At 45.2% G+C, this 22,485-nt stretch overlaps 1 protein-coding gene across 1 annotated transcript in view; it reads left to right on the forward strand.

Moving 5' to 3' along the window:
* The window catches only part of Bmper (BMP binding endothelial regulator), a 222,671-nt gene that overhangs the window by 22,899 nt on the left and 177,287 nt on the right, over window positions 1-22,485 (forward strand). Inside the window, exon 3 of the mRNA XM_013035143.1 lies at window positions 7,862-7,961. Coding sequence (XP_012890597.1) covers window positions 7,862-7,961 — 100 coding nt within the window. The remainder of the gene's footprint in view (window positions 1-7,861; window positions 7,962-22,485) is intronic.

Here is a 22,485-nt window from a genome sequence, read left to right on the forward strand (position 1 = left end):
TTATTGACTGAAGGTATAATTCTGCACTCTGTGTGTGTGTGTGTCTGTGTCTGTCTGTGTCTGTGTCTGGAGCTTGACCTCAGGGCCTGAGTGCAGTCCCTGAGCTTTTGTGCTTAAGGCTAGTGCTCTACCACTTGAGCTACAGCTCCATTTCTTTTCTTTTCTTTTCTTTTTTTTTTTGGTAATTAATTAGGGATAGAGTCTCATGGGCTTTCCAGCCTGAGCTGGCCTTGAACCACAATCCTCAGGTCTCTAGCTCCTGTGTAGTTATTAGGCATGAGCTACTAGTGTCTGGCAGAATTCTGTACTTTTTATTGGGGCAGAGGTGACCCCGTGTGTTTTTCTGACCAGCTAGTGTCCCTTGTCCTGTTACCCCAAAGGCTGAGCTGTTTCTGGACACATGCGTGTTGCTCGGAGCGCAGTGACACATAGGCTGAGTGTTCTAGCCCCGCCTCCCCAAGCCCTTTCACCTCCCAGAGCTCCACCATGATAGGCCCACTTCTCTCCTGTGGCATGTGGAGCTGATGACAGAGAGCAGTCCATGAATAGTGAATGAATGACTATGGGTTCATGGTCATGAATATTTGAATTTAGTGGGGGATTTGTTTTTTGTGGGGTACTTTGACCTCAGGCTTGCTAGGCGGGCCACTCGAAGTCATATTTTCAACCCTTTCTGCTTTATTTTTCATACAGGAGCTTGTATTTTTTTTTGTCTAGGCTTACCTGAACCATGATCCTTCTATTTAAGCCTCCTGAGTAGCTGGGATTATATGGGTGAGCTAATTCACCCAGCCTGAGTGGGGATTTTTTGCGTGTATGTGTGTGGTGTGTTTGTTGTGGGGCTTAAACTCTAGGCCTGGGCGCTGTCCCTGAGCTCTTCAGCTCAAGGCTAGTGCTCTACCATTTGAGCCACAGCACCACTTCCGGCCTTTTTTGTTTATGTGGTACTGAGGAATTGAACTCAGGGCCTCATGCATGCAAGGCGAGCACTCTACCACTGAGCCACCTTCCCAGCCCCCTGAGTGGGAAATTTGGATTGCTGCAAATTCCATAAGCCCCTTCCCCAAACAAGAGGCTGCCATGATGAAATGACAAGAGGCCGAGCACCTGAGTGGAAGGGAGGGGTAAGCTGTTGGTTGTGGGGCTTGAACTCTGGGCCTGGGCGCTGACCCTGAGCTCCTCAGCTCAGGTGAGTGCAGTTTTCTGGTGATTTATTGGAGATAAGAGTTTCACAGACTTTCCTGCCCGGGCTGGCTTTGAATTGCGATGCTCAGCTCTCAGCCTCCTGAGTAGCTAGGATTACATGTGTGAGCCACCGGTGCCCAGCAAAAGCCAAAGCCACTTCTGCCTGTCATTGCCTTTGACGGTGCTACTTGGCCTGTGTGCTCTGGTGAGCAGAAAGAAAATCACAAGTTCACAGACTTTTTTTGATTTTTCTGAAAGAGATCTAGTATTTGAATTCCCCCCTCTCCCCCTGTACTTGGGTTTGAATTCAAGGCTTTGTGCTTTCCAGGCAGGCACTTTACCACTTGAACAGCACCCTAGTCCTCTTGCTCTAGTTTTGTTGTTGCTGTTGTTTTTCAAACAGGCTAGTCTGGACTTTGATCCGCCTATTTATGCTTTCTAAGTAGCTGGGATGATAGGTGTGTGTTACTATACCCAGATTTTTTTTTTAAATTGGTTAAGGTTTAACCTGTCTTGTCTGGTTGGCCTTGAACTTCCATCTTCCCGATCTCTGTCTTCTGAGTAAGTAGGATTAAATAGGAGTTAAGACAAGAGCCACCTTGCCTGGTGGCTTGTTTGACAAATGAGAGGCCTTGCTTTCACAGGAGAAAGGAACAAAGTGAGATGCCGCTGCCATGTCCTGCCACCTCTGAGGCATTCTTACCTCGGGAGGTTTGCCAGGCTGTTTCCTAACGAACGGTGTCTGTAGGCAACGCCTTTCCTCCACTGTCTTTCTGTGAGGCACTCTGTTTCCATCTCCAGCCTTTAGTTGCTTTTCAGCATGAACAAAAGGTCAGATGAAGAATAAGAATCCTTATTCTTGAATAGGATTGCTTCTGGAAGAACCTCAGGCAAGCAGAGCTTCAAGATATCGGCTGGTAATGTCCAGAGTGTCTCAAAGCCATTATTACTTTTCTGCTGGAGGAAAGCAAGAAGTACCGGATGGCGATGCCCTGCTGACTTCTGCCTCTTTCCATCCTTCCCTTATCAATCACAAAGATGTATCCTTGCACACCAGACTCAAAGATGCTTGGACCCCACCCAGGGTGACAATGGATTCCTAGAACCTGGAGCTCTGTGCTGCCATCTAGTGGCTCATTTGCAGCATAACAAGCTAGCAGGATAACATGCTAGCTGCAGGGGTTCTTGTTAGAGCTGTGGTTTGGCTCATGTTCCCCAGCCATGTAGACTTTTTTCCCTTTTTTTTTCCAGACTCTTTGGCCATTTTCTGCATATTGGGGCCCTTGTTGGGGTGGACAGAGGCTGTGTTTTGGGATTGATGCTTTTAGCCAGTGTCCACCATTTGGAAAGGAGGCATTCGTTCAGACAGACAGACAGACAGACTCCAGCTGGTGACCCTTAATGATCAGTGGAGGAGGGCAAGCCTGGGATGGAAAGATGTGGTGAGGTTTGCTACCTCTAGTTACTGGTTAGGCAGAGTTTTAAAAACGTCTCTGACCTTTTCCTCCAGTGCATTTTTGCCATTACAAGTGTTTGCTTAGGTTAGGGAGGGGGCAGTGGCCGGCAGGGCAGAGGTTGGGGGGGGGGGGGGGAGGAAGGGGAAAACCAGCTACATGTGGAGTTGGGAAGAATACCGGATGCTAGGCTGGCCTGCAGAGGTGCTACGGCTGGTTCATTGCCATCAGTCTCTGATCCGCGCCTCTTTCCCAGAGCTATCTGGAGACGGACTTCCCATGGCTGGCTGTGGCAGCCAAGTGAACCCCCTGGTCATTTCACATGCATAAGGCCACCAGGATCCCCCAAATCTACCCTGAGTCTCAGGACAGGGACATCTATTTATTCTAGGCTGTCTTCCAAGTTCCTAGGAAGTACCAAAGCTGGCTTTTAATTGCAGGACTCTATTTGTGTCCTGCAATTTGCCTCTATTTGCCTCTCATATGATTTAGGGTCCTTTTCCTAACCAGCATTTGTAGTGTCAGGTGGGGATGAGGCAGAATTTGGGGTTGCTGAGTGCATACAATTGTCTGCATGGGACTTGGACCGCTGCATGTGAGTCACTGTGAGATGTTTCTTCAATGAACAAGAGCACAGGGTGGGGTGGGGGGCAGATGTGGAGGGGGAGTGACCCTCTCCTCTAGTGCTTTTCCTCTGGGAGGGGGAAGGAGGTGTGAACCCCTGCTGTTCCTGGAGGAGCTTTGGGGCTCCCAGAAAGTGTTTTTGTCTCCTAGCAAAATCTAGGAATCAAAGTGATCTTCACTACCCAAAGTCTCTGCATTTACCTGTCTCTGCTGATTCAGCTATGGAGATGAGGAATCAGCCTCTCACCAGTGATTCCATGGAGTTTTAACTTTTTCCTTTGAGGATTGTGACTCTCTAAGCATAATTCCATATCCACACCAAGAAGACACCTGCAGATATCAATATTAGATGGGGCATTTCCACACCAGTACAGCTCCTGATCTCGTATAAAACATGCCAAGTGGAACACACACACACACACACACACAATTCTAGATGTGAATCTCCAGGCCATCTGGTTAGAATAACTTTTGTGCTGGACTGCAATTACAAGCTATTTATCATGACTCTGGGATCCTATCATGGAGTTAACCAGCTCTCAGTTTTCTCAGTTAGCAGAGAGTTCCTATATTTGAGATCTTGTGTCCCTTCCCATTAATCAGGTCCCAAATCACATCTTCGCACTCTGTCTGTCCCGAGAGCTTGAGCTGTGTGTCTGAGGGCTCCTCCTTTCGTAGATACACTGGGGCATCTTTCTCCAAGGCTGCAGTTGTGTCTGCTGAACCTGTAAGGCCACACCGTGGAAGGACAGAAGCTCTGCTTATGAGGACATTCACCCAGCCTTCCTGGGGTAGCAAAATTGGTGCCCACCTTGGTTTGTGGAATCTGTTCAAAGCAAAATCACAGCTAATAGTGTCAGGCAGAGCTTGCCAGGCTGAGTGGACCCTGTGGTTGCCTTTGGTGTGAGCACGGTCAATGGTATGAAACATTTAAGTACAGTGTGTGTCTTTGATTTGAATCGTGACCATGACTAGGGTATGTTTTCAGAAAAGCTGCAAGCATAAAGCTTGGAGTCATGACATAGCTGGTGTTGGTACCAACATGATGAGTGGGGGGGGGAGAGGGGAGGGGAAGAGGGAAGGGGAGGGAGGGAGAGGCGTTTGCAGGGCTTGGAGCCAGAGAGCCTGGCCTGTTCTCACAGGCCCAGCTCTGCAGTCCTCAGCCCTGTTGAGGCAGAGGATGCTCAGGATGCCGCCTCAGCCCTGGCAGGCTGCTTCCACAATCACTGGGGAACCCGCCCCTCTCCATCTTTGTGAAGAACTCTAGGGGGCCTTTGAATTTGTAGTTCCAGGAGGAGACTGCTGTCTGTCAGCTTCAGGAGAAGTAAATAAAGTCAGCCTCCTGGGGCACTGGTTTACCACTGAGTAGACTCTAAAACCAACAAAACACAAAAACCTGGGGTTGGGTTGTGTGGAGGGGGATGGGAATGAAGAGAAGAGGGAGTGAGAAGAAAGGGGAGAAGAGGAGAAGAGAAGAAAAAGGATGGGAGGAAAAGAAGCTCCTACCTTACCCTGACAACCAGTAAATGAAAAACAGAACACCACCCCTGGCAGCCCTGAAACCCTGGTACCTGTGGATTGACAAGATTGACACCTCTCCTCTTCTTATCAGCATCTTAAAGAAAAACAGCCTAAAGCTCAGGGGTCCCCTTGTTCCTGCTCTATTGCAGTAATAAAGTGGTAACAGCTGCACCTGAGGGGGACTCAGATAATGATCCTTCAGCCTCACCTGTGATCTTCACCTCCTCACTCCCTGCCCAGTTCTCACCCGAGGCCAGTGTACTAGACAACCTTCCCATGACTGCCACGAAATGAATCTTGCTCTGCCCTCACCATGTCTCTCTCTCTTTCTCTTTTGGCGGTTGTGGGGCTTTGAACTCAGGGTCTGGGCTCTGTCCCCGAGCTCTTTTTGCTTAAGGCTAGTGCTCTACCACTTTAAGCCACAGTTTCACTTCCGGTTTTTTGGTGGTTTGTTGTAAGGTAACTCACCCAGAAGCCACATTTTGGAAAGTTGGAATATTGGAGTCTTTATTATGCAGTCAGCAGGTGCAGGCAGCCTGCAGCCCCCAAATACACTTAAGATGGTTAGGAAACAGCCTAGAGAGAAAGAACAAAAACAATACCAACTCTCCGATGGAGAGCTGAATTAGAATGCCATGATGACTGGAGACCAGCCAGGAGACAGGACACAGGATATGATCTTGGAGACATGTGGTATGGTGTAATGGCAGCTGTGCTGGCCTAAATAGGGTTGGGGCAGGGAGCAGGTCGACAGGAAATTCCCAGTCCCAGGCACTGGATTGACAGGCTCAGTAACCTATCAGCCAAGTGCCCGCCCCTGTCTCCAGGGATCCGGGCATACTCATCACAGTGATGGGGGAGGGCTTTTCCTTTCCCCAGCAGGAAGACAAGATGCCAGACCATACCATCCACCATGTGGCCAATAGGACGCTGGCCAGAACTGACCTCCTTACTTCAGTTAACTGGAGATAAGAGTCTCACAGTTAGTTATTCAGCAGTTCACGGAGGCATCAGTTATGGAAGGAGGTAGCACGTGCTCTCACCCATGGCAGGCTGTGTGTGTGTGTGTGTGTGTGTGTGTGTGTGTGTGTGTGTGTGTGTGTATGTGTGTGTGTGTGTGTGTGTGTATGTTTATGGCTACAAAGCTGTGTTGTGTTGGGAAGTCAGCTGTCCTGTTTGGGGAGTGGTTTGGGCAGTATCAGAATTTAAACTCAGGACTTTATGCTCGATAGGCAAGTGCTCTACCTCTTGATTCACACACTTCCAGAATGTTTTGCTCTGGTTAGTTTGGAGATACGGTTTTGTCACCAGACACAGGTGAAGATTTGTGAAGTTTCCCTTGAAAAGTAGGGACTCTTCATTTAGGGTCCTTAACTTTGATCACAGAACAAGAATTTCTGAATAAGTCATAATTTGTAGGAAACGTGGCAGAGTAAGTAAGTAATTGACAAAAAGGCAAGCAGAAAGGCAGGGGGCACACTAAGTGTGGGAGAGAGACATAGCTCTTTGGCATGGGGTATTTATATGATAAAGGCAGAGGGTCTGACGGCAAAGGTATGCAAAGTTAGTGTTTTATCTTTGCTCTAATCACTCCTGCTGTTACCCTTTCTGAGTTTTGGGTGTTTCTTCCAGGTAAGAATGCATCCTGCCATCAAAAAGATGCTTGCCCTTGAGATAAGGAAGGTGTCCTGTTGTCTCTCTTAGAAGCAAAGATAATGATTCAAAATACCTTGTTTCTGAGTTGCCTTCACCAGGCCTCATTTTTCTCTAATTTATCCTGCCTCTGTTTTACTTTCTTTCCTTCTTCCTGGGCTGGTTTGGATTTTCAGTCCTCCTATTTATGTTTCTTGCTATAGCTGGGGTAATGGGGGCCTGCCACCACACCCAGATTTCTTTGTTGAGATGGGGTCTCATAAACTTTTTTGCCTGGGGAGGTTAGCCATGAACCCTGATATTCCTGACTTTGTCTACTGTGTAGCTGGGACAAGAGGCGCCGGCCACAGCACCCAGCTTTGTATTGGTTGAGATAGAGCCTTGAGAACTTGCTTCCTGGGCTGAGGCCTCTAAACTGTGAGCCACGCTCAGCAGGTAGGATTGCAGGCAGGAGCCATTAGCCCTGTGCCTGAATGGCTGTTTCCTTATCTGTCCAGCCGGGCTCATAGTAATTATTTACCTGAAGGAATTAAGAATGGCAGCTGCAGTATGCAGTAGAGAAGCAGTTCCTGTGAATCTCAGATCATGGTCAGATTTGGTGGCATGCTGGTTGGGTCGATGCACACGGCCCTCATCTCCTCAGACACACTGTGCACATGGCCCTGTGTCCCCCTTTCCCCCTCCTCACGCATCGAACTTGGATTTCCTCTGAGACATTTTTACAGCTGACCTCACAGAATAAAAGCCAAAGATGTGGAGGAGGCCCTGGCCACATTCATTAGCATAAGTGCTAATGTGACACAGCTGTCCCCCCGGCTGTCAAACCCGAATGTGGTGTCTCTCTTTGGCATGGTGAATGTTATTTTTTTCTCTTACTGAGCCGATTTAGTGCTCAGCTTTGCCATTATTTGAGTTGGAACTTTAGATTCCTGCATTTTAATGCACTCTTCTATGAAGGATTGTTGGGCAGCCATGAGAAAATATTTTTGTTCTCACAATGTAGTCCTGGCCCAGGTAGCCAAAATGGGCAAACTATGATTTCCACAAATATTATCATTTTCTGGAGCGTGTACTGAAAGGAAACCTGAGAATGGAGCTGGAGAATGTTTCTTTCCACATTGAGTTCCCTGGCAAAGTTGGCTTCTAGAGAAGAGGCTTTTGAAATCCTCTCCTGTCTCAAAAGTATCCAGGCTCAGAAGTTCTGTGCTGATGGCGCTGCCTCCAAGAGAGAGAGAGAGAGAGAGAGAGAGAGAGAGAGAGAGAGAGCAGTCTGCTCCCTGGGATGAATGAAGGCAGGATCTGAAGAGAAAGCAGCAGCCTTTCCGGATCCTGGTTAGCCTGGTTAGGATTGGGGTGATTCTGTTTGAAGTGCATTCTGAATGTCTCCAGTCTTTCTCTTTCTTCTTTTTTGTTTCTTTGCCCAGAATAAAGAAGTGACCTGTAAGAGAGAAAAGTGCCCAGTGCTGGCCCGAGACTGTGCCCTGGCCGTGAAGCAGAGGGGTGCCTGCTGTGAGCACTGCAAAGGTGGGCAATGCTGGGTGGGCGATGGCGGGCAGGTGACAGCGTGGCTGCCTCTGCCCTGAGCCCTTGTCTCAGGTGACTTCATTCCATCTTCTTTCACCTTTCTGTGTTGTTCAGTTTCTGGATGGGGTACAAATGCATTAGGAAGAAGGTGTGTGTGTGTGTGTGTGTGTGTGTGTGTGTGAGAGAGAGAGAGAGAGAGAGAGAGAGAGAGAGAGAGAGAGAGAGAGAGCATTGTTGGGGATGGGGACTCCCCTGGGCATGGCTGAAAGAACAGTGATCATGAGCACATTTGGGTGTTTTTTTTCCAAGACAAAGTGTAAACACGATGCCCATACACACGTGCACATACGTACACACGTGCATTCACATATAAGTTCCAGCACTTAGTTTTTCCAGGCTCCACGCTGGCCCTGCCTTCTTCTGCCAGATGAGTGTATAAACCCAGTTTTTGTCATTTTGGTCCCTATAAAAGTTTCCCTTCCTTCCAAATGAAACCTCACTTCCTCTGCTTGTCTTTGAAGCAGTCTCAACCGCCTTCCTCCAGCCCCGCTGCCCAGGGTTCTCCAGTGCTCATGCTCTGTCTGGGACGTGCTGTTCCCGACTCACCAGCACATGGCCCTCACCCAAGCTTTCTTCCCTTCCCATCCTGGCCAAGGCCACAGCCAAGGCCACCAGTGCCCATGGCCCCAGCCTTCATTCTGTCTGCTCGGCCCCCTTGTTCCATTCTTGTCACTTAAAGCCAAGCCTGGGGTCTGAAGTGTCTGGTGTGCCTACAGATGGAAACTATCATTTGGGGGTGCCCTCAGGCCGTGCCAAGGCAGGAGTGTGGGACGTGAACTCGGGGTTCACGCCGCTAAGTCAGACCCAGCAATCCTGGCTAGAGAACTATTCCTCCCGATTCATGGCCGCTGGGAAGTGCAGAGAATGGGACTTCATTTGGAACTAGAACTTTGCAGACATAATCAGTTGCGAAGAGAGGTGGTACTGGCCAGGGTGACTCCAAATGCAGGATGACTGGTGTTTCTGCGAGAAGAGGAGGAGACGGAAGAGGACCTGGGCCTGGGGCCCAGCGAGGCAGAGGTACACATCAGGAGGCTCGAGAGGCCCCACTATACACAGATGCAGCACTGCACCCCAACACCCTTAATGTGGGACTTTCACTTATCAGGATGAAGGACGATACATTCTTAAAAAAAATAGTTTTGTTTTGTTTTCCCCCTGATGCTACTGGGATATGAACCTGGGGCCTCATGCTTGTTAGGAAGTCGCTACTTCTTGAGATACACACCCAACCTTTTGTATTTTCATTATTTTTCTAATAGGGCCTTGCTTGGCCTCGATCACAATCCTCCTATTTATGCTTCCTGCATAGCTAGGATGACAGGTATGTACCGCTGTACTCAGCTTTTCAATGGTTGAGATGGATGCCTTATGAATTTTTTTTGTCCAGGTTGATCTCAAACCATAATTCTCCCTAGGAAGATTCTACTCACAGGTAGCCTGAGAGCTAGGAGTAAAGTGCCCAGCTTCCTTACTATTTTTAATTAACACATCATATCTATATGTTTTTATGGCATGCATAGTGATATTTCTTTACAGGGCTACAATGTCTAATGAACAGATCAGGGTAATTAGCATATTGGTCTAATAAAACATTTTTCAGATGTCTGTATTGAGAATATTCAACATCCTTCTTTTGAAGTTTTGAAATACACAATAAATTAATATAAACTAGAGTCCCCATACTGTGCTACAAAATACCAGAACTTAATCTTTTTGTCGAACACCGGCCTGGTTTTATTTTCCTGTCACCCCACCCTTCTTAGCTTAGATAATCCTTTGCCATCCACTTCCATTTCTGTTGTCCTAAGCCTCTGTGTGTGGTTGTACGTGGCAGCCATAGGAGGAGCTGTTACTCACCATGTCAGCTGGAGGTGACCTGGGTGTGTACGCCACCTGTCCCTCACCTGTCAAATGAAGGTAATAACTGTGGGAGGGAGGGAACTGATGGGAGACTGTATGCAAAGAACTGAGCACCATGTCTCTATGGTAAGGACTTAGTGTCGTGTCTCTATGGTGAGGACTCAGCACCATGTCTGTCCGTGTGTGTGTGTGGATGTTGGAATCCTAGGTGATAGGAGTAGAATTGGTGCCATCTACACACAGGACAGGCATTTGGTTTGTCCCCTATGTTTATAAACTGTGTATGAAACAAGTGACCTGTTCTTCCTGTCCGGCTTCTTTCTTGTTCCTTTATCTTCCATGGGAAAGAAAGAGAAACATATTTCCTGAGCCTTTTTTTTTTTTTGGCCAGTTCTGGGGCTTGAACTCAGGCCTGGGCACTAACCCTGAGTCTCATTGTGCTCAACACTAGCACTCTACCACTTGAGCCACAGTGCCACTTCCAGTCTTTTCTGTTTATGTGGTACTGAGGAATTGAACTTCATGCATGCTAAGCAAGCCCTCTAACACTAAGCCACATTACCAACCCCATCCTGAGCATTCTTTTGGGGTGTAACATGATTAGACTTTTTGAACTAAACTAGACCAAGGACAGACTAGAGGCCCCAGTATCCTGAGAGCTCTTCTTGACAGTGAAAATCTCAAGGTGTAGTGTGGGTGAGTGCACATGCGTGTGTTTTCAAAGGCCATAGTTACATTTGCTCATAAGTGCTGGAGACTCCCAGTATTTGTTTTGTATATATTTTTCTGATTAAAATAGGAGTGTATGCTTATAGGAACAACTTTGAAGAATAGTCTAAACTCATTATACATCTCACCAAGCAAAAGTTAAAAAAGAATTGGTATTTGCTAATGTCGTTCACATTAAAGTAATTACTATTTGGCATATTTAGTTTTATATTTTTCCCATGCAACATATTTACATGACTGATATCTTACTGCTTATATTGTACTATTTTATTTATTTTCTTCAGTTTGAGATCAGGGCACCATATCTCCATTTACTTGGGAGTATTGCTCGTAAAAGCTACAGAAGTTAAGTTGTGAGAAAGCTCAAGCATTTCTTAGGCATTTTAAGCATCTTGGTTCTATCGTTGGCTTTAGCCATGGTAAAGATAAAGACAAGAAGCTGGAACCAAAGACCTTGAATGATAAAAAAAAGAACAGAGACTAAAAGAGAGCTCAGGACAGGCATGGACTATTCCACAGATCTTGAAGATAACTTGGAGGTTAGACTAGCTTTGATTTCCCAAGGAGAACTGGTCAACCTCTTCAAACTCTTTAGTGCCCTCTGTCTGCACAGGGAAAATACAATTAGTCATTAGTGTGTGGTAGGAATTCCAAGGCTGAAGTGGCAGCTGGATTTTAACAACGTCCTCCAACAAGCTTCTATACACTCCTGTGCACCCCTGTATACTCTCATGCACTCCTATACATGTTTATACACTCCTATACACTTTATATGTACTTCTCTATATGCCTGTGAAATCCTGTACCCTCCTTATGCATTTGTGTATGCTGCTATGAACATCTAGACGCTCATATGCACTTCCTGTACACCCCTATGCACTTCTGTCTACTTCTGTGCACTCGTATATACTCCTATGCACTACTTCCTTTTCTTCTTTAATGAGAATGATTCAGAGATGAAAACTGTTATTACAGAAGTTTGTTGATAGACTTTAGTTTGGAATCAAGTGCTGTCTAGGCAACGTTGTCTCAGGGCAGACAAATTTTATCAGATTAAATTATTTAGGATATATAACCCATACGTAAAATACAATATGCAATGGATTTTTACTAGCAGAGAAATAGACCAGCTAGCCTGGTAACTGCTGAGTAGATGGACTGAAGCCTTCTGCACAGAGGCTCTGTCCAATGTGGCTTGGAAAGCTGTTCCCCTGACAGAATCTCAGGCCCTTTGCCTGCCCTGGAGGACACATGAAGGTGAGGATCCCTCAGACTTTCAGGAGGTAGAAGGTTACCAGAAAGGCTAGGGGAGAGCCTTCTTGTCCACAGTGGGCAAAGAAGTGACAGTCTTGTTAACAAGATGGAGCAATAGACCGGGCTTGCTGGTGGAGTGACCCTCAGGCATCTGGTCCTGGTTTTTGTCACTTGTTTAAGTGCAGTGGACCATGGGTCAGTCACCAGGATCATTCTCTGCTTCAGGATAAAAGCTGGCAGTGTTCAGAGGTGCTTCCTTACTACTCTGTAGTTTGAGAGACCCCCATCCCTGCTCTCTTTGGTTTAGTGCCTTTCCAAGGTTACAGAGCTCCTGACAGATGGAGACAGATGAGGTGGTGCCCAGGTTTACAGGTACAAGTGCTGTATCAGAAGCTCCGGGCCTGGGTCCCTGAGTCCACATGTTCAAGTCTCCACTGAGACCCTAAGACAGCCTGAGACTGGAGATGCTTTGCCCCCAGACGAAGGGAGGGCAGGAAGAGGGGGTCGGCTTCTTGATGGAGAAATGAGACCCTCCGCTTTGTGAGGCTGGCATCTGTCCAGTCAGCATGCCCCCAGGGTGGGAAATCAATTTGTGCTTTGTAGCCTAAAGCCCGGGGCTTTTCTCTGACCATTTGCTCTCTTCCTGTTCTGTAAAGTTCACATGGTTAGAATGATGACATAAGAAAGAAAGCCAGACAGCCCATAATGGCCAAGAAAATCAAAGTCAGATGTTGACATGCTGATGAATGTCTATCAGAAGTCTTTTTCAGCTGTTTTATTGTGGGGAACACATGGAAGCAGGCGTACTTGAGCCCCCCAAATTGGTCAACTATTTCCCATTTGTGTTGGGACAATGTTTTCCTTTCTAACTTCTCTCACATCCCCTTTCCTTTTCTTAGTATAATTGTATTTAATTTTAGCTTTGATTAGATGACTACCACATTAATACACTATCCTACTAAAATACTAGAGCAGGAAAGGGGGAAAAAAGTCCTTTTTGACCATAAAAAAAATAAAACCCACTCTACTAGGAAATAGCAACTGTTATCAATTAATTGTGTCTTTCCTAGCCCTTTTGTACCTTATTACATATATATGTAATTTTTCATGTATGTTTTCATTTGTACAGAAGTGGAAGAAGACAGTACTAGTCTTTCATAGTTTGCTTTTGAAAAAATCTCAACAACAATATCACAGAGGAATTTCATGTTGTTTGAAACTGCTGTAGCATTAAATAAATGTTTAGGTTTTTGGTTTTGCCAGGCTTCAGGGAGCCAACTTGCCAAGTCCAGGGTCTCTTCCAGAAGGACAGAGGCCTGGGGGCTAGGGGAGGGTTGGGGGCAGGGCTCCTCTGTGATGGATATTTGCAATGGGGTCTGTAGAAGATAGATGTGTCCTTGGGATGCTTATAAGCCCTTTATCCTCAGAGGATGGGGGGAGGAGGGAGAGTTAGTGATATATATACTCGCTGTCTTTTCCTTAAAAATTTGCCATCACCTATCCTCAGGTTCATCCATCCGGGCCACCCCCACATTCTCATTTGGCCCCCCACTTCTCCCTGCTTCTCCCGCACCATGTTAGGTGGGAGAAATGCTCTGAGCTCCTCTTGAAAGTCTCCCTGAGGGTCTTTACTGAGGGTCAGTGCTGCCCACTGCTGGCTTGAAGCCCAGCCAGAGAGAGGCTAGTGAGTTCAGACCTGCATGCTGCTTTTCACAGACTCAGGTCTGGTGTTGCAGTGCTGTGGCCACAGGATGAAGCTAGAAGCAGAGAGGAGTGTTCTCCCCACTGTGCCTGAGAATCCTCGTTCAGTGACAGATGCCACATCACACTTATATGCAACATACTCTGCATTTGGAGCTTTTTCTTTTTCCTTTTCTCTTCTTTTTCTGGTCGCTTGTAGGGCTTGAACTCTGGGCCTGGGTGCTGTCCCTGAGCTCTTCAGCTCAAGGCTAGCACCCTATTACTTGAGCCACAGTGCCACTTCCGGCCTTTTCTGTTTATGTGGTGCTGAGGAATCAAACCCAGGGCTTCATGCATGTAAGGCAAGCACTCCACCACTGAGCCACCTTCCCAGCCCCCATGTGAAACTTTTGAAAGGACTCAGAATAATTTTTTTTTAATTTTTGGTGCAGTATTGGGGCTTGAACTCAGGGCCTGGGTGCTGTCCCTTAGTTTTTTTTTTTTTTTTTTTTGTTTCTTTTTCTATTCAGGGCTGGTACTCTTGTGCCACATTTATATGTCTGGTTGTTTTCTGGTTAATTGGAGGTAATAGTCTTACATGCTTTTCTCCCTGGGTTTGGCTTTGAACTATGGTCTTCAGATCTCAGCCTCCTGAGTATCTAAGATTACAGCCACGAGCCATTGGCACTTGGCTTTTAGTTTTTTTGTTAGATACTTCCCCTAGGAGAAGTTGGACCAAAAGGGGGAAAATGATCTCCTCCTTCTCCCTGGGCCAGTCTCTCTGGCTCTTAAATTTGGGCCATTGAGTTTCCTTGAATTATTCTGCTTCTCCCTCTATTTTATTATATATATATATATATTATATAATATATATTATATATCCATCATGTATCCAGGCCTCTTCTGTAATTAAGGTGTGTAGTTTATCTAGAATTATGTGGGCCCTCTTTTCATTCCATTAAGATGGAAGTTCATATGTTGTTCCTGAGTCTTTAAGAGTCATTGTCATTGTTTGAAACCAGACTGTAGTCAGGATCACAGTGCCTCCATGTTATGGCAGCAGAAAACTATGAATTTGTAGATGTAGATTACCTTCTGTGTTCCCCAAAGCATTGTTTATACCTTCCGTGTTCCCCAAAGCATTATGCCTGTACCTATTGGGTTCCCTGAAGCATTATGTTTGTACCTTGTGTGTTCCCTGAGCATTGCCTTGAGCCTCCAAAGACTTATCTCACTCCAGAACTATGAACACTGAACACCAACCACACCATGAGTATCTGAATTTGCATGGATGCCCTATGGGTTGTGAGGTGTGAGCTTTATCCCATGAGTTTTCTTCATGGAACCAACAGTTTTCCCAAATGGCTGGATGCTGGTTTGATGGTTTATGTGTATTCACTTTGTCCTCACAATTGTGTGTTAATTACTACCTTGGTGATTTTAAATAGGAGGAAACTAAGAGCCAGGGAAGTAAAACCCTTCAGTGTCAGGAGATCAAGAAAATCAAGAGAGGATGTTCTTGTCTCCAAAGAGCTCGCTGTATTTGGAGACTCAGTGACCAGTGAAGAAGGTGTCTAAGGCTCGGTGCCATGGTGGGCAGGACGAGAGGAAAGGGACTGGTCTGGAATGGGAAGTGTGCCTGGAGGTTTTCCAGAAGAGGCAACACAGTCTTTGTGGATAGGTAAGAGGTAGTTGCATCCACACAGGATTGAGCTGGGAAAAGCTACCAGGTGAAAGTCATGGTTCATACAGAGGCACAAAACAGTTCTTAGACATTGCCCATTGTCCCCAGAGCACCTGTGGAATGTGATAAAATACCAAGTCCTAAGCTTTCCTGCAGATGCACTGGCTTAATACAGTGTATTAGGTTCTTGTTTGCTTGGTGATTATTTGGGGCAGGGGAAAGGGGGTCAGATAATAAAGTAACACAACCCTATCCTGACTTACCTTTCTATTTATTTTCCTCTGCTGCTACCAAAGAGGAAGTGATAGAGTGAAGCTACTCAAGGACAGAAAGATGGCTACTTACATTTTTAGAAAGGATGTGTGTGTGTGTGTGTGTGTCTATGTGTGTGTCTCTGTGTATGTGTGTGTCTGTGTCTGTATCTGCATGTGCTTTAATCAGATTGCTCATAGGTTCCATTTATTCATTAATTCATCAAGTAGTTCCTGACTCACGGGCCAGGTGTTCATGGGACAGTGCTATTCACCAAATTATTCTCATGTGAAGCCAGAATGTTCTCTAAAGCAAAAACATAAGTAAATGACAACTACGTCTTCTCAGGCAAGTCTTCCAGTGAACTTTTGAGGTTATTCTTATGCTAATAATGGTCATAAAGTTTTATCCAAATGGCCTAATAACTGGGCAAAAGATTAATCTAATTTGAAAAACTCAGTATTGTTTGACGAAAACAAATGAGGTCATGGGGAGTCAGGCAGAGGGCTTTGGCAGCCTTTCTGTGTTTATTTGGACTGGAAATCATTCTTTAATTTGGGGTTCTTTCATGAACAATAATGCATCTGTTATGCGACTCCATGTTTGCTGTTAGTGGCTCACAAATGCAGAAGGTGTGTTTCAAGATTTATCAGTCAAATTCCATCTTCTTTGTTAGTGTGAAATATTAATTGTCTACAATACTTTGATGAAAGATAGCAAACACACTTTCCTTTGTCAAACACTTTCTCGCCCCACAGACTTCTATTGTCTTTCATTCTGCTTCTTTGGGCTTTTTCTTAGTTCACCATGGTCTGTGATTCTGTGGATCTTAATAGTTTTAACCTTTTTGTGTTTTGACTTTTGTTTATTTTTGATAGTATTGAGGTTTGAACTCAGGGTCTCAGGCTTGTTAGGCTGGTACTCTACCATTTGAGCCATGCCTCCAGCCCTTTTGGCTTTGTTTGTCAGGTAACGTCTCATATTTCTGCTTAGGGTCAGCTTCGGACAGTGGTCATCATACTACCTAGGCCTCCTAGGTAGCTGGGATTATAAATGCTTGCACCCATACACTGCTTTGACTTTTTACCTAAGCTAGCCTCCCAACTGAGAGCCTCCTAATCTCTGCTTCTCAAGTAGATGAGATTACAGGTATGAACCCCCACATTCAGCCATGGTTTTAACTTTTATATTTGGTTTAAAAAATATCTACAATATCTTACATAAAAGGGAACAGAAGAGGAAGAACTTTTGCACACTTATTTCCAAAATCAGGCCAATCATCTGAGCTTCTGATGAAGTAAGAATTAGACACATGCCTGTGGAGTTTTAAGGGACGTTCCCCATCCATAAAGACCAATTCCTGATCAGAGTTAGAGAGGAGGATGGGTAAGGACAGTAGATTGAGCACTGTTAATTACAGGCTGCCATTCATGGAGGACCAGATCGGGAATAGGTATCTTATCTCAGTGCTGCTTTGGGAATGACCTAGAAGATGGTTGTGCTGTTCAGAATATTGCCTTGTGGTTGTTTTGGAGACAGCCCACTGCTTACATATAGAAGAAAAAGTATTTTATACATCTTGTGTGAGAACAATCATACTGCATTGATGGAGTAAATGATCCTATTGTTTTAACAAGATGGAAAGTTGGAGTCAGCCACGTGTCTATCTGGTTGTTTGCTTTTAACCAGGCTTCCTTTGCCAATTATAGCCATGCACCAAAGAGCACTCTTCCCTCACCTGCTTTTCCTCATTTGGATCTGGACACAACTGCTGGCAAAGTATGAGCAAACTGGGAGTCCTGTTGTTTGCCTTGTGCTTTGAATCCCAGCGGAGGGGGAGCCTGCTTTTATGTCAATGGTGTGTCAGTCAGGCCTTCAGGCTGTAGTGTGAATCAGTGGTCTGTTCATCCATCATTTAGGTTGTAGTGTGAGTCAGTGGTCTGTCAGTCAGTCCTTCAGGCTGTAGTGTGAATGAGATGGGAGAGCCAGCCACAGTCTTGGGTTTTATAGATGTTACTGTATTTACCCGGAGGTGTGGGGCAGGTAGTATTATTGAGTTGTGGATGTGGCAAATGGAGAGACTTAACAATGTCTGAGAGGTTGAGGGGACAGAGATTTTGAATGTCACATTCTTCTTCCCAAGAGTCATGGTTCCTGGGAAATAGGGAAGGAGGAGATACCAGAGTCACCAGGAGTCTGGAGATGAGGTAGACAGGGATGCCTGTGTGAGTTTGTCCTGTGTGTTTTGTCTGTGAGTTTGTCCTGTGTGAATTTTGTCTGTGTAAGTTTGTCCTATGTGAGTTTGTCCTGTGTATGTTTTGTCTGTGTAAGTTTGTCTTGTGTGAATTTTGTCTGTGTGAGTTTGTCCTGTGTGGTTGTGTCCTGGATGAGTTTGGCTTGTGTGAGTTTTATCTCTGCAGTCTTTGCCTGTTGCTCTTTAGTAGTATGGATGCATCAACAATTTCAAAGGAAGCTGGTGTGCCAGAGCCTTGTGGAGGTGACCGACACCAACATATGATTGAGAGGCAGTGTCATTTTCTTACTAATTGTCATGTTTCAGGAACATGTTTTATTATTACAGAAGCATGCAAATGAGATAATTTACAGGAGCTTTGGGAGTATTTGCATGTCTGGTTTCATATATTTAAAATTTTCAAATGAGATCTTGCTATGTTGCCAGGCTGGCTTTGAATTGGTGGTCTCAAGTGATTCTTCTCCTTTTAGCTCTGTAGTAGCTGGAACTAGAGGCCCACAACACCGTATTAGGCTTAAACCGTTTTCATAGAAGTTCCACTAACACAATCAAGAATACACAAAAGCATGTCCCTCCCCCACATTATAACCCCTGCTTTCACTGTATTTGATGTCGGTATAATTTGTGGAGGGGAAGGGGAAAAACAAATCGTTTAAATAGGGATACAGGTGGACCCTTTCTACATTGTGTGAATGTGTATGAATGTGGGGTATGTGTGTGTGTGAGAGAGAGAGAGAGAGAAAGGAGAGGGAGAGAGAGGGAGGGGGAGGAGAGAGAGATGGAGAGAGAGAGCCCATCCGCACAGACATCTTTCTCTAATAGTTTTCCTCCTCTTTGCTTTACTGCTGACTCTACTCTGTCACTCAAAGCATCTTGGGAAAATGTATGTCTCCCCCACTAAAGAGCTACTTAATTCCAGCACTGTTGTCTTCACCATGACTTAGAGCTCACCAGGAGTATGGATGTGCTTCTTAATGACAGTCTCAGATTCAGGAAGGCCTGAGTCTACCTTTAACCTATGTAGTACAACTACTTTTAGCTACTCAGCTCCAGAAATTTGAGTGGAGATTGCAAAAACATTTCAAAAGAGGAACAAAACAAACCCCTAAACAACAAGGATTTCTCCCCTCCACACCCCCCCATTTTCCCTAACTGAAAAAATATGTATAAGATGTAATTCATAGATTGCCTACCCATAATGTAAACCAGGCTATTTTGGCATTTAAGTAAAAATGACCCTACTTATTTAAAAGGATCTTGTTAACATTAAAAATCATACTTTATATAAAAATCTGCTCTCGTTGTTAAACTGGTAAGGAAACTTAAAACAGAGATCAGCTTTCCCTGTCAAATTTGTCTCAACCTATTTTCTCAGGGGTTTTGTTTTTCAGATGTTGTGGGATTTTGGAAGGCCATTTAAGTGGGGGAGTTTGTGGTTGCCTTTAAGTTAGGAGATGGGATTTCTGAAGCTTGCCGCTGGCTTTGGGTGCATTGCTTTTCACTTTTCTAAAGTTGGCCAACTTGAGAATGTTCTTCACCATGTCAGAGAAGGATGGTGGTTTCTGTTTCTGAATATTCTATGCAAAAGCCAGGTGTTTTCTCCAGTGGCGATTAGCCTGCCACCACTGTCTCCCACTGCTGATACCAGAGGATTGCTTTTTCTCTTGATGCATAACTGGTTATGGCAAACGTACTTCCCTCGACCAGTATTCATTATCACAGTTTGCAAAGGGCGTGCAGCTTCTCTGGGCTTGGGCAGTCTGGAGTCATCTAGGCCTGAGATCACATCTGAGGACCAGAGTCCTTTTCTGAGTTCACATGGTGGTCAGCAGAACTCAATTTCTTGTAACTCTCTGATGTATTTCTTCTTCAGTACTGGCAGGAGAGTGTCTCTCTCAATTATATACCCATTTTTCAGTTTCTTGTAGTAGCAGGTCAGGCCCACTTAGGATCAACTCAGGTAACTCAAAACTGATTAAAGACTTTCCCCTATGTAATCTCCTCCTCCTCCTCCTCCTCCCTTCCTTCCTTCCTTCCTTCCTCCCTTCCTCCCTTCCTCCCTTCCTCCCTTCCTCCCTCCCTCCCTCCCTCCCTCCCTCCCTCCCTCCCTTCCTCCCTTCCTTCCTTCCTTCCTTCTCCTTTTCCTCTTTCTTTTCCTCCTCCTTATCTCAGGGATGACATCCAACACAACTGCAGGTTTTGTCCATACTCCAGGGAGGATTGCATAGGTGTATACATGAGGGTTCGAAACTCTTGGAGGACCATCTTAGAATTCTACCCACCAGACTGAGAATAGCTCCTGGATTCATGCTAGTAGAAACATCTGGAGAGAATGGTTCTTAGAGCTAGAAGGCAGCTTATAGCAAATACTCACCCTTCGCTCCTCCCTCTCCCCCTCTGCATTGGTGGTCCCACACTGACAAGGAGTGGCTCTGCTCAGCCATCCCACCTGTATTTCCCAGCATGCCTCCTGGTAGGAGACTTTTTTTTTTTTAATGGTGGTGGTGGTGGTGGGGGGTTCCTGCATTGAGCTGATATTTTAACAGGACGGATATGATGATGGAGATGACCAAAGTCCGTTGGTATGTTCATGAACTTGAGTGCCTCCTTCCTCACTGAGGGTTTTCTTCATGCCAGAGCTAGCTCATTATGCTTCCAGAAGTGTGGTGGTTAAAGGCTGGAGATGTTTATCTGTGGACATGCTCAGGCACCAGCTGGTTGGATGCTGAGCTCAGGAACAACTTGTGGCATGCCCTGGAACCTCTGTCTGCACCTTCTCTGAACCTGCCCTTGGAGTTTTCTGCCCTGTTGGGTTGTGGGGTTGGTGGCCTGGCCACCCTGATGAAGCTGTGAATGAAGAAGCAAAAGCAGCAAGTTCAAACCTCTAGAGGCAAGGGCACCCTGAGGTGCTACATGCAAAAGGCAGGGTAATTGTTTTGCATTTTTAGGCATCTAGACAAGGCCCTCTGTGCCGGGTGGCCTGCAGATTGTAGAATGGTCATAAAGATTCTCAGTTATTTGAAGAATGAAACGTAGAAGGAACAGGACTTGGAAGCAGATGTGGAATCAACTTCTGACTGTCACTTTAGTTACTTGACCTGGGCCATGCTTCTTTTTACTTTGGGTTAATGCAGGATCTGGACTTGAACATGAGTCCCAAAGTTCCCTGCCTCAGATTGCCAGAACTGCTTGTTAAATAGCTAGATGACCTAGCTCTGCCTCAGACCAAGCGAATCACAGTCACTGTGAGTGGTAAACAATATACAACATAAAATGGACTATTTTAGCCATTTGAAGGGCATAGGTCAATGGTATTAAGGCCATTCATGCTCAGTGCTGCTGTATGACCCCTGTCATTCGGCAACAGCTGAGGTCTGAGAACCATGGTTTGAAGGCAGCTCAAGTATGTAAAACCACTAGACTTTTATTTCAGTAGCCAGCAGAAAGCCAGAAGTGGAGGCTCAGGTGGTAGAGCACCATCCGTGGGTAGACGAAATAGTGTATTTAGATTGATGTAGATCCATTAGCATGGTTTATTTCAAACACTTTTTTTAAAAAACCATTCTCCTGTTGAATCTAGGCACCCTTCCTCCAGCCTCTGGTCACTTTGTCCCACTTCCTGTTTCTTGGATGTCTTTTCTAGATACCCTGTATAACTGGAGTCATACAGTATCTGGCCTTTTGTGTCTGGCTTATTTGACTTCACAGCATCTTCAGAGTAGCACGCATCATAGTGTCATTCCTGTCTGTTGCATGAATATGCTACATCTAGTTTATCTTTTCCTCAGCTGGTGACTTTCCCATGGCTTCCACCAGACATGTTCTGAATGAGTTCTCCAAGAAGTTTGATGTTCTGTAGGCTTAGTGACTACTGGAGAGCATGTTCTCCTCGTTAAATCATGTGCTATGTATTTTATTTTATTTTAACGTTTACTTGTGGTGTTGGAACTGAGAGCCTCACATTCTCTCTACTGGCCTTTTTCACTCAAGGCTGGCACTCTACCACTTGAATCATTCCTCCAGTCCAATGTTTTGTAAATAGGTTTAGAAGAGGGCTGGAGGTAGTGTTAATATTGAACAGACATTGCTATTATTAATCTTAGGTTTTAAAATTTTATTATTATTATCATTATTAAGTAGTCATACAAAGGAGTTACAATTCCACAAGTCAAGTTATGAGTATAATACATCTGGGTCCGTGTTGCCCCTTCCTTCCTTCCTTCTTCCCCATTTCCCCCTGCCATGCCTACACTTAAGTTAGAATTGATTTTTTTATATAATGTACATCAAATAAAATGACTACATTCCTTATGTATTCTTGTCTAGGGATAAACAGCAGGATTTTTGGTGTAACAGCTGGGCTTTAGCCAGATATTCATGGCCTTTGTTAAGAGCTTTTCTAGAGCCAATTGTATCTAATGTGAAAATAAAGACAGGTTGAATATCCCTTATCCAGAATGCTTAGGACTCCAAATCTTTCAGATTTTGGATTTTTTTATTTTCAGGTTTTAGAATGTTTACATAGATGTGAGATAATTCAGGGATGGACCTAAGTCTAAAGAGTTGCCCAAAGCTTAACACACAATCTGAAGGTAATTTTACACCATCTTTACAATGATTTTGTGCATGATACAGAGTTACATGAGGTGGAATTTTCCACTCGTCCCGTCAGTGCTCAGCAAGTTTCTGATTTGGAATCCGTAGAGTCCGGGTGTCCTGCCTATATTTCTATGCATACCAATACTGTT

Source organism: Dipodomys ordii, unplaced genomic scaffold (assembly GCF_000151885.1).
Source record: "Dipodomys ordii isolate 6190 unplaced genomic scaffold, Dord_2.0 Scaffold205, whole genome shotgun sequence".
NCBI lineage: Eukaryota > Metazoa > Chordata > Mammalia > Rodentia > Heteromyidae > Dipodomys > Dipodomys ordii.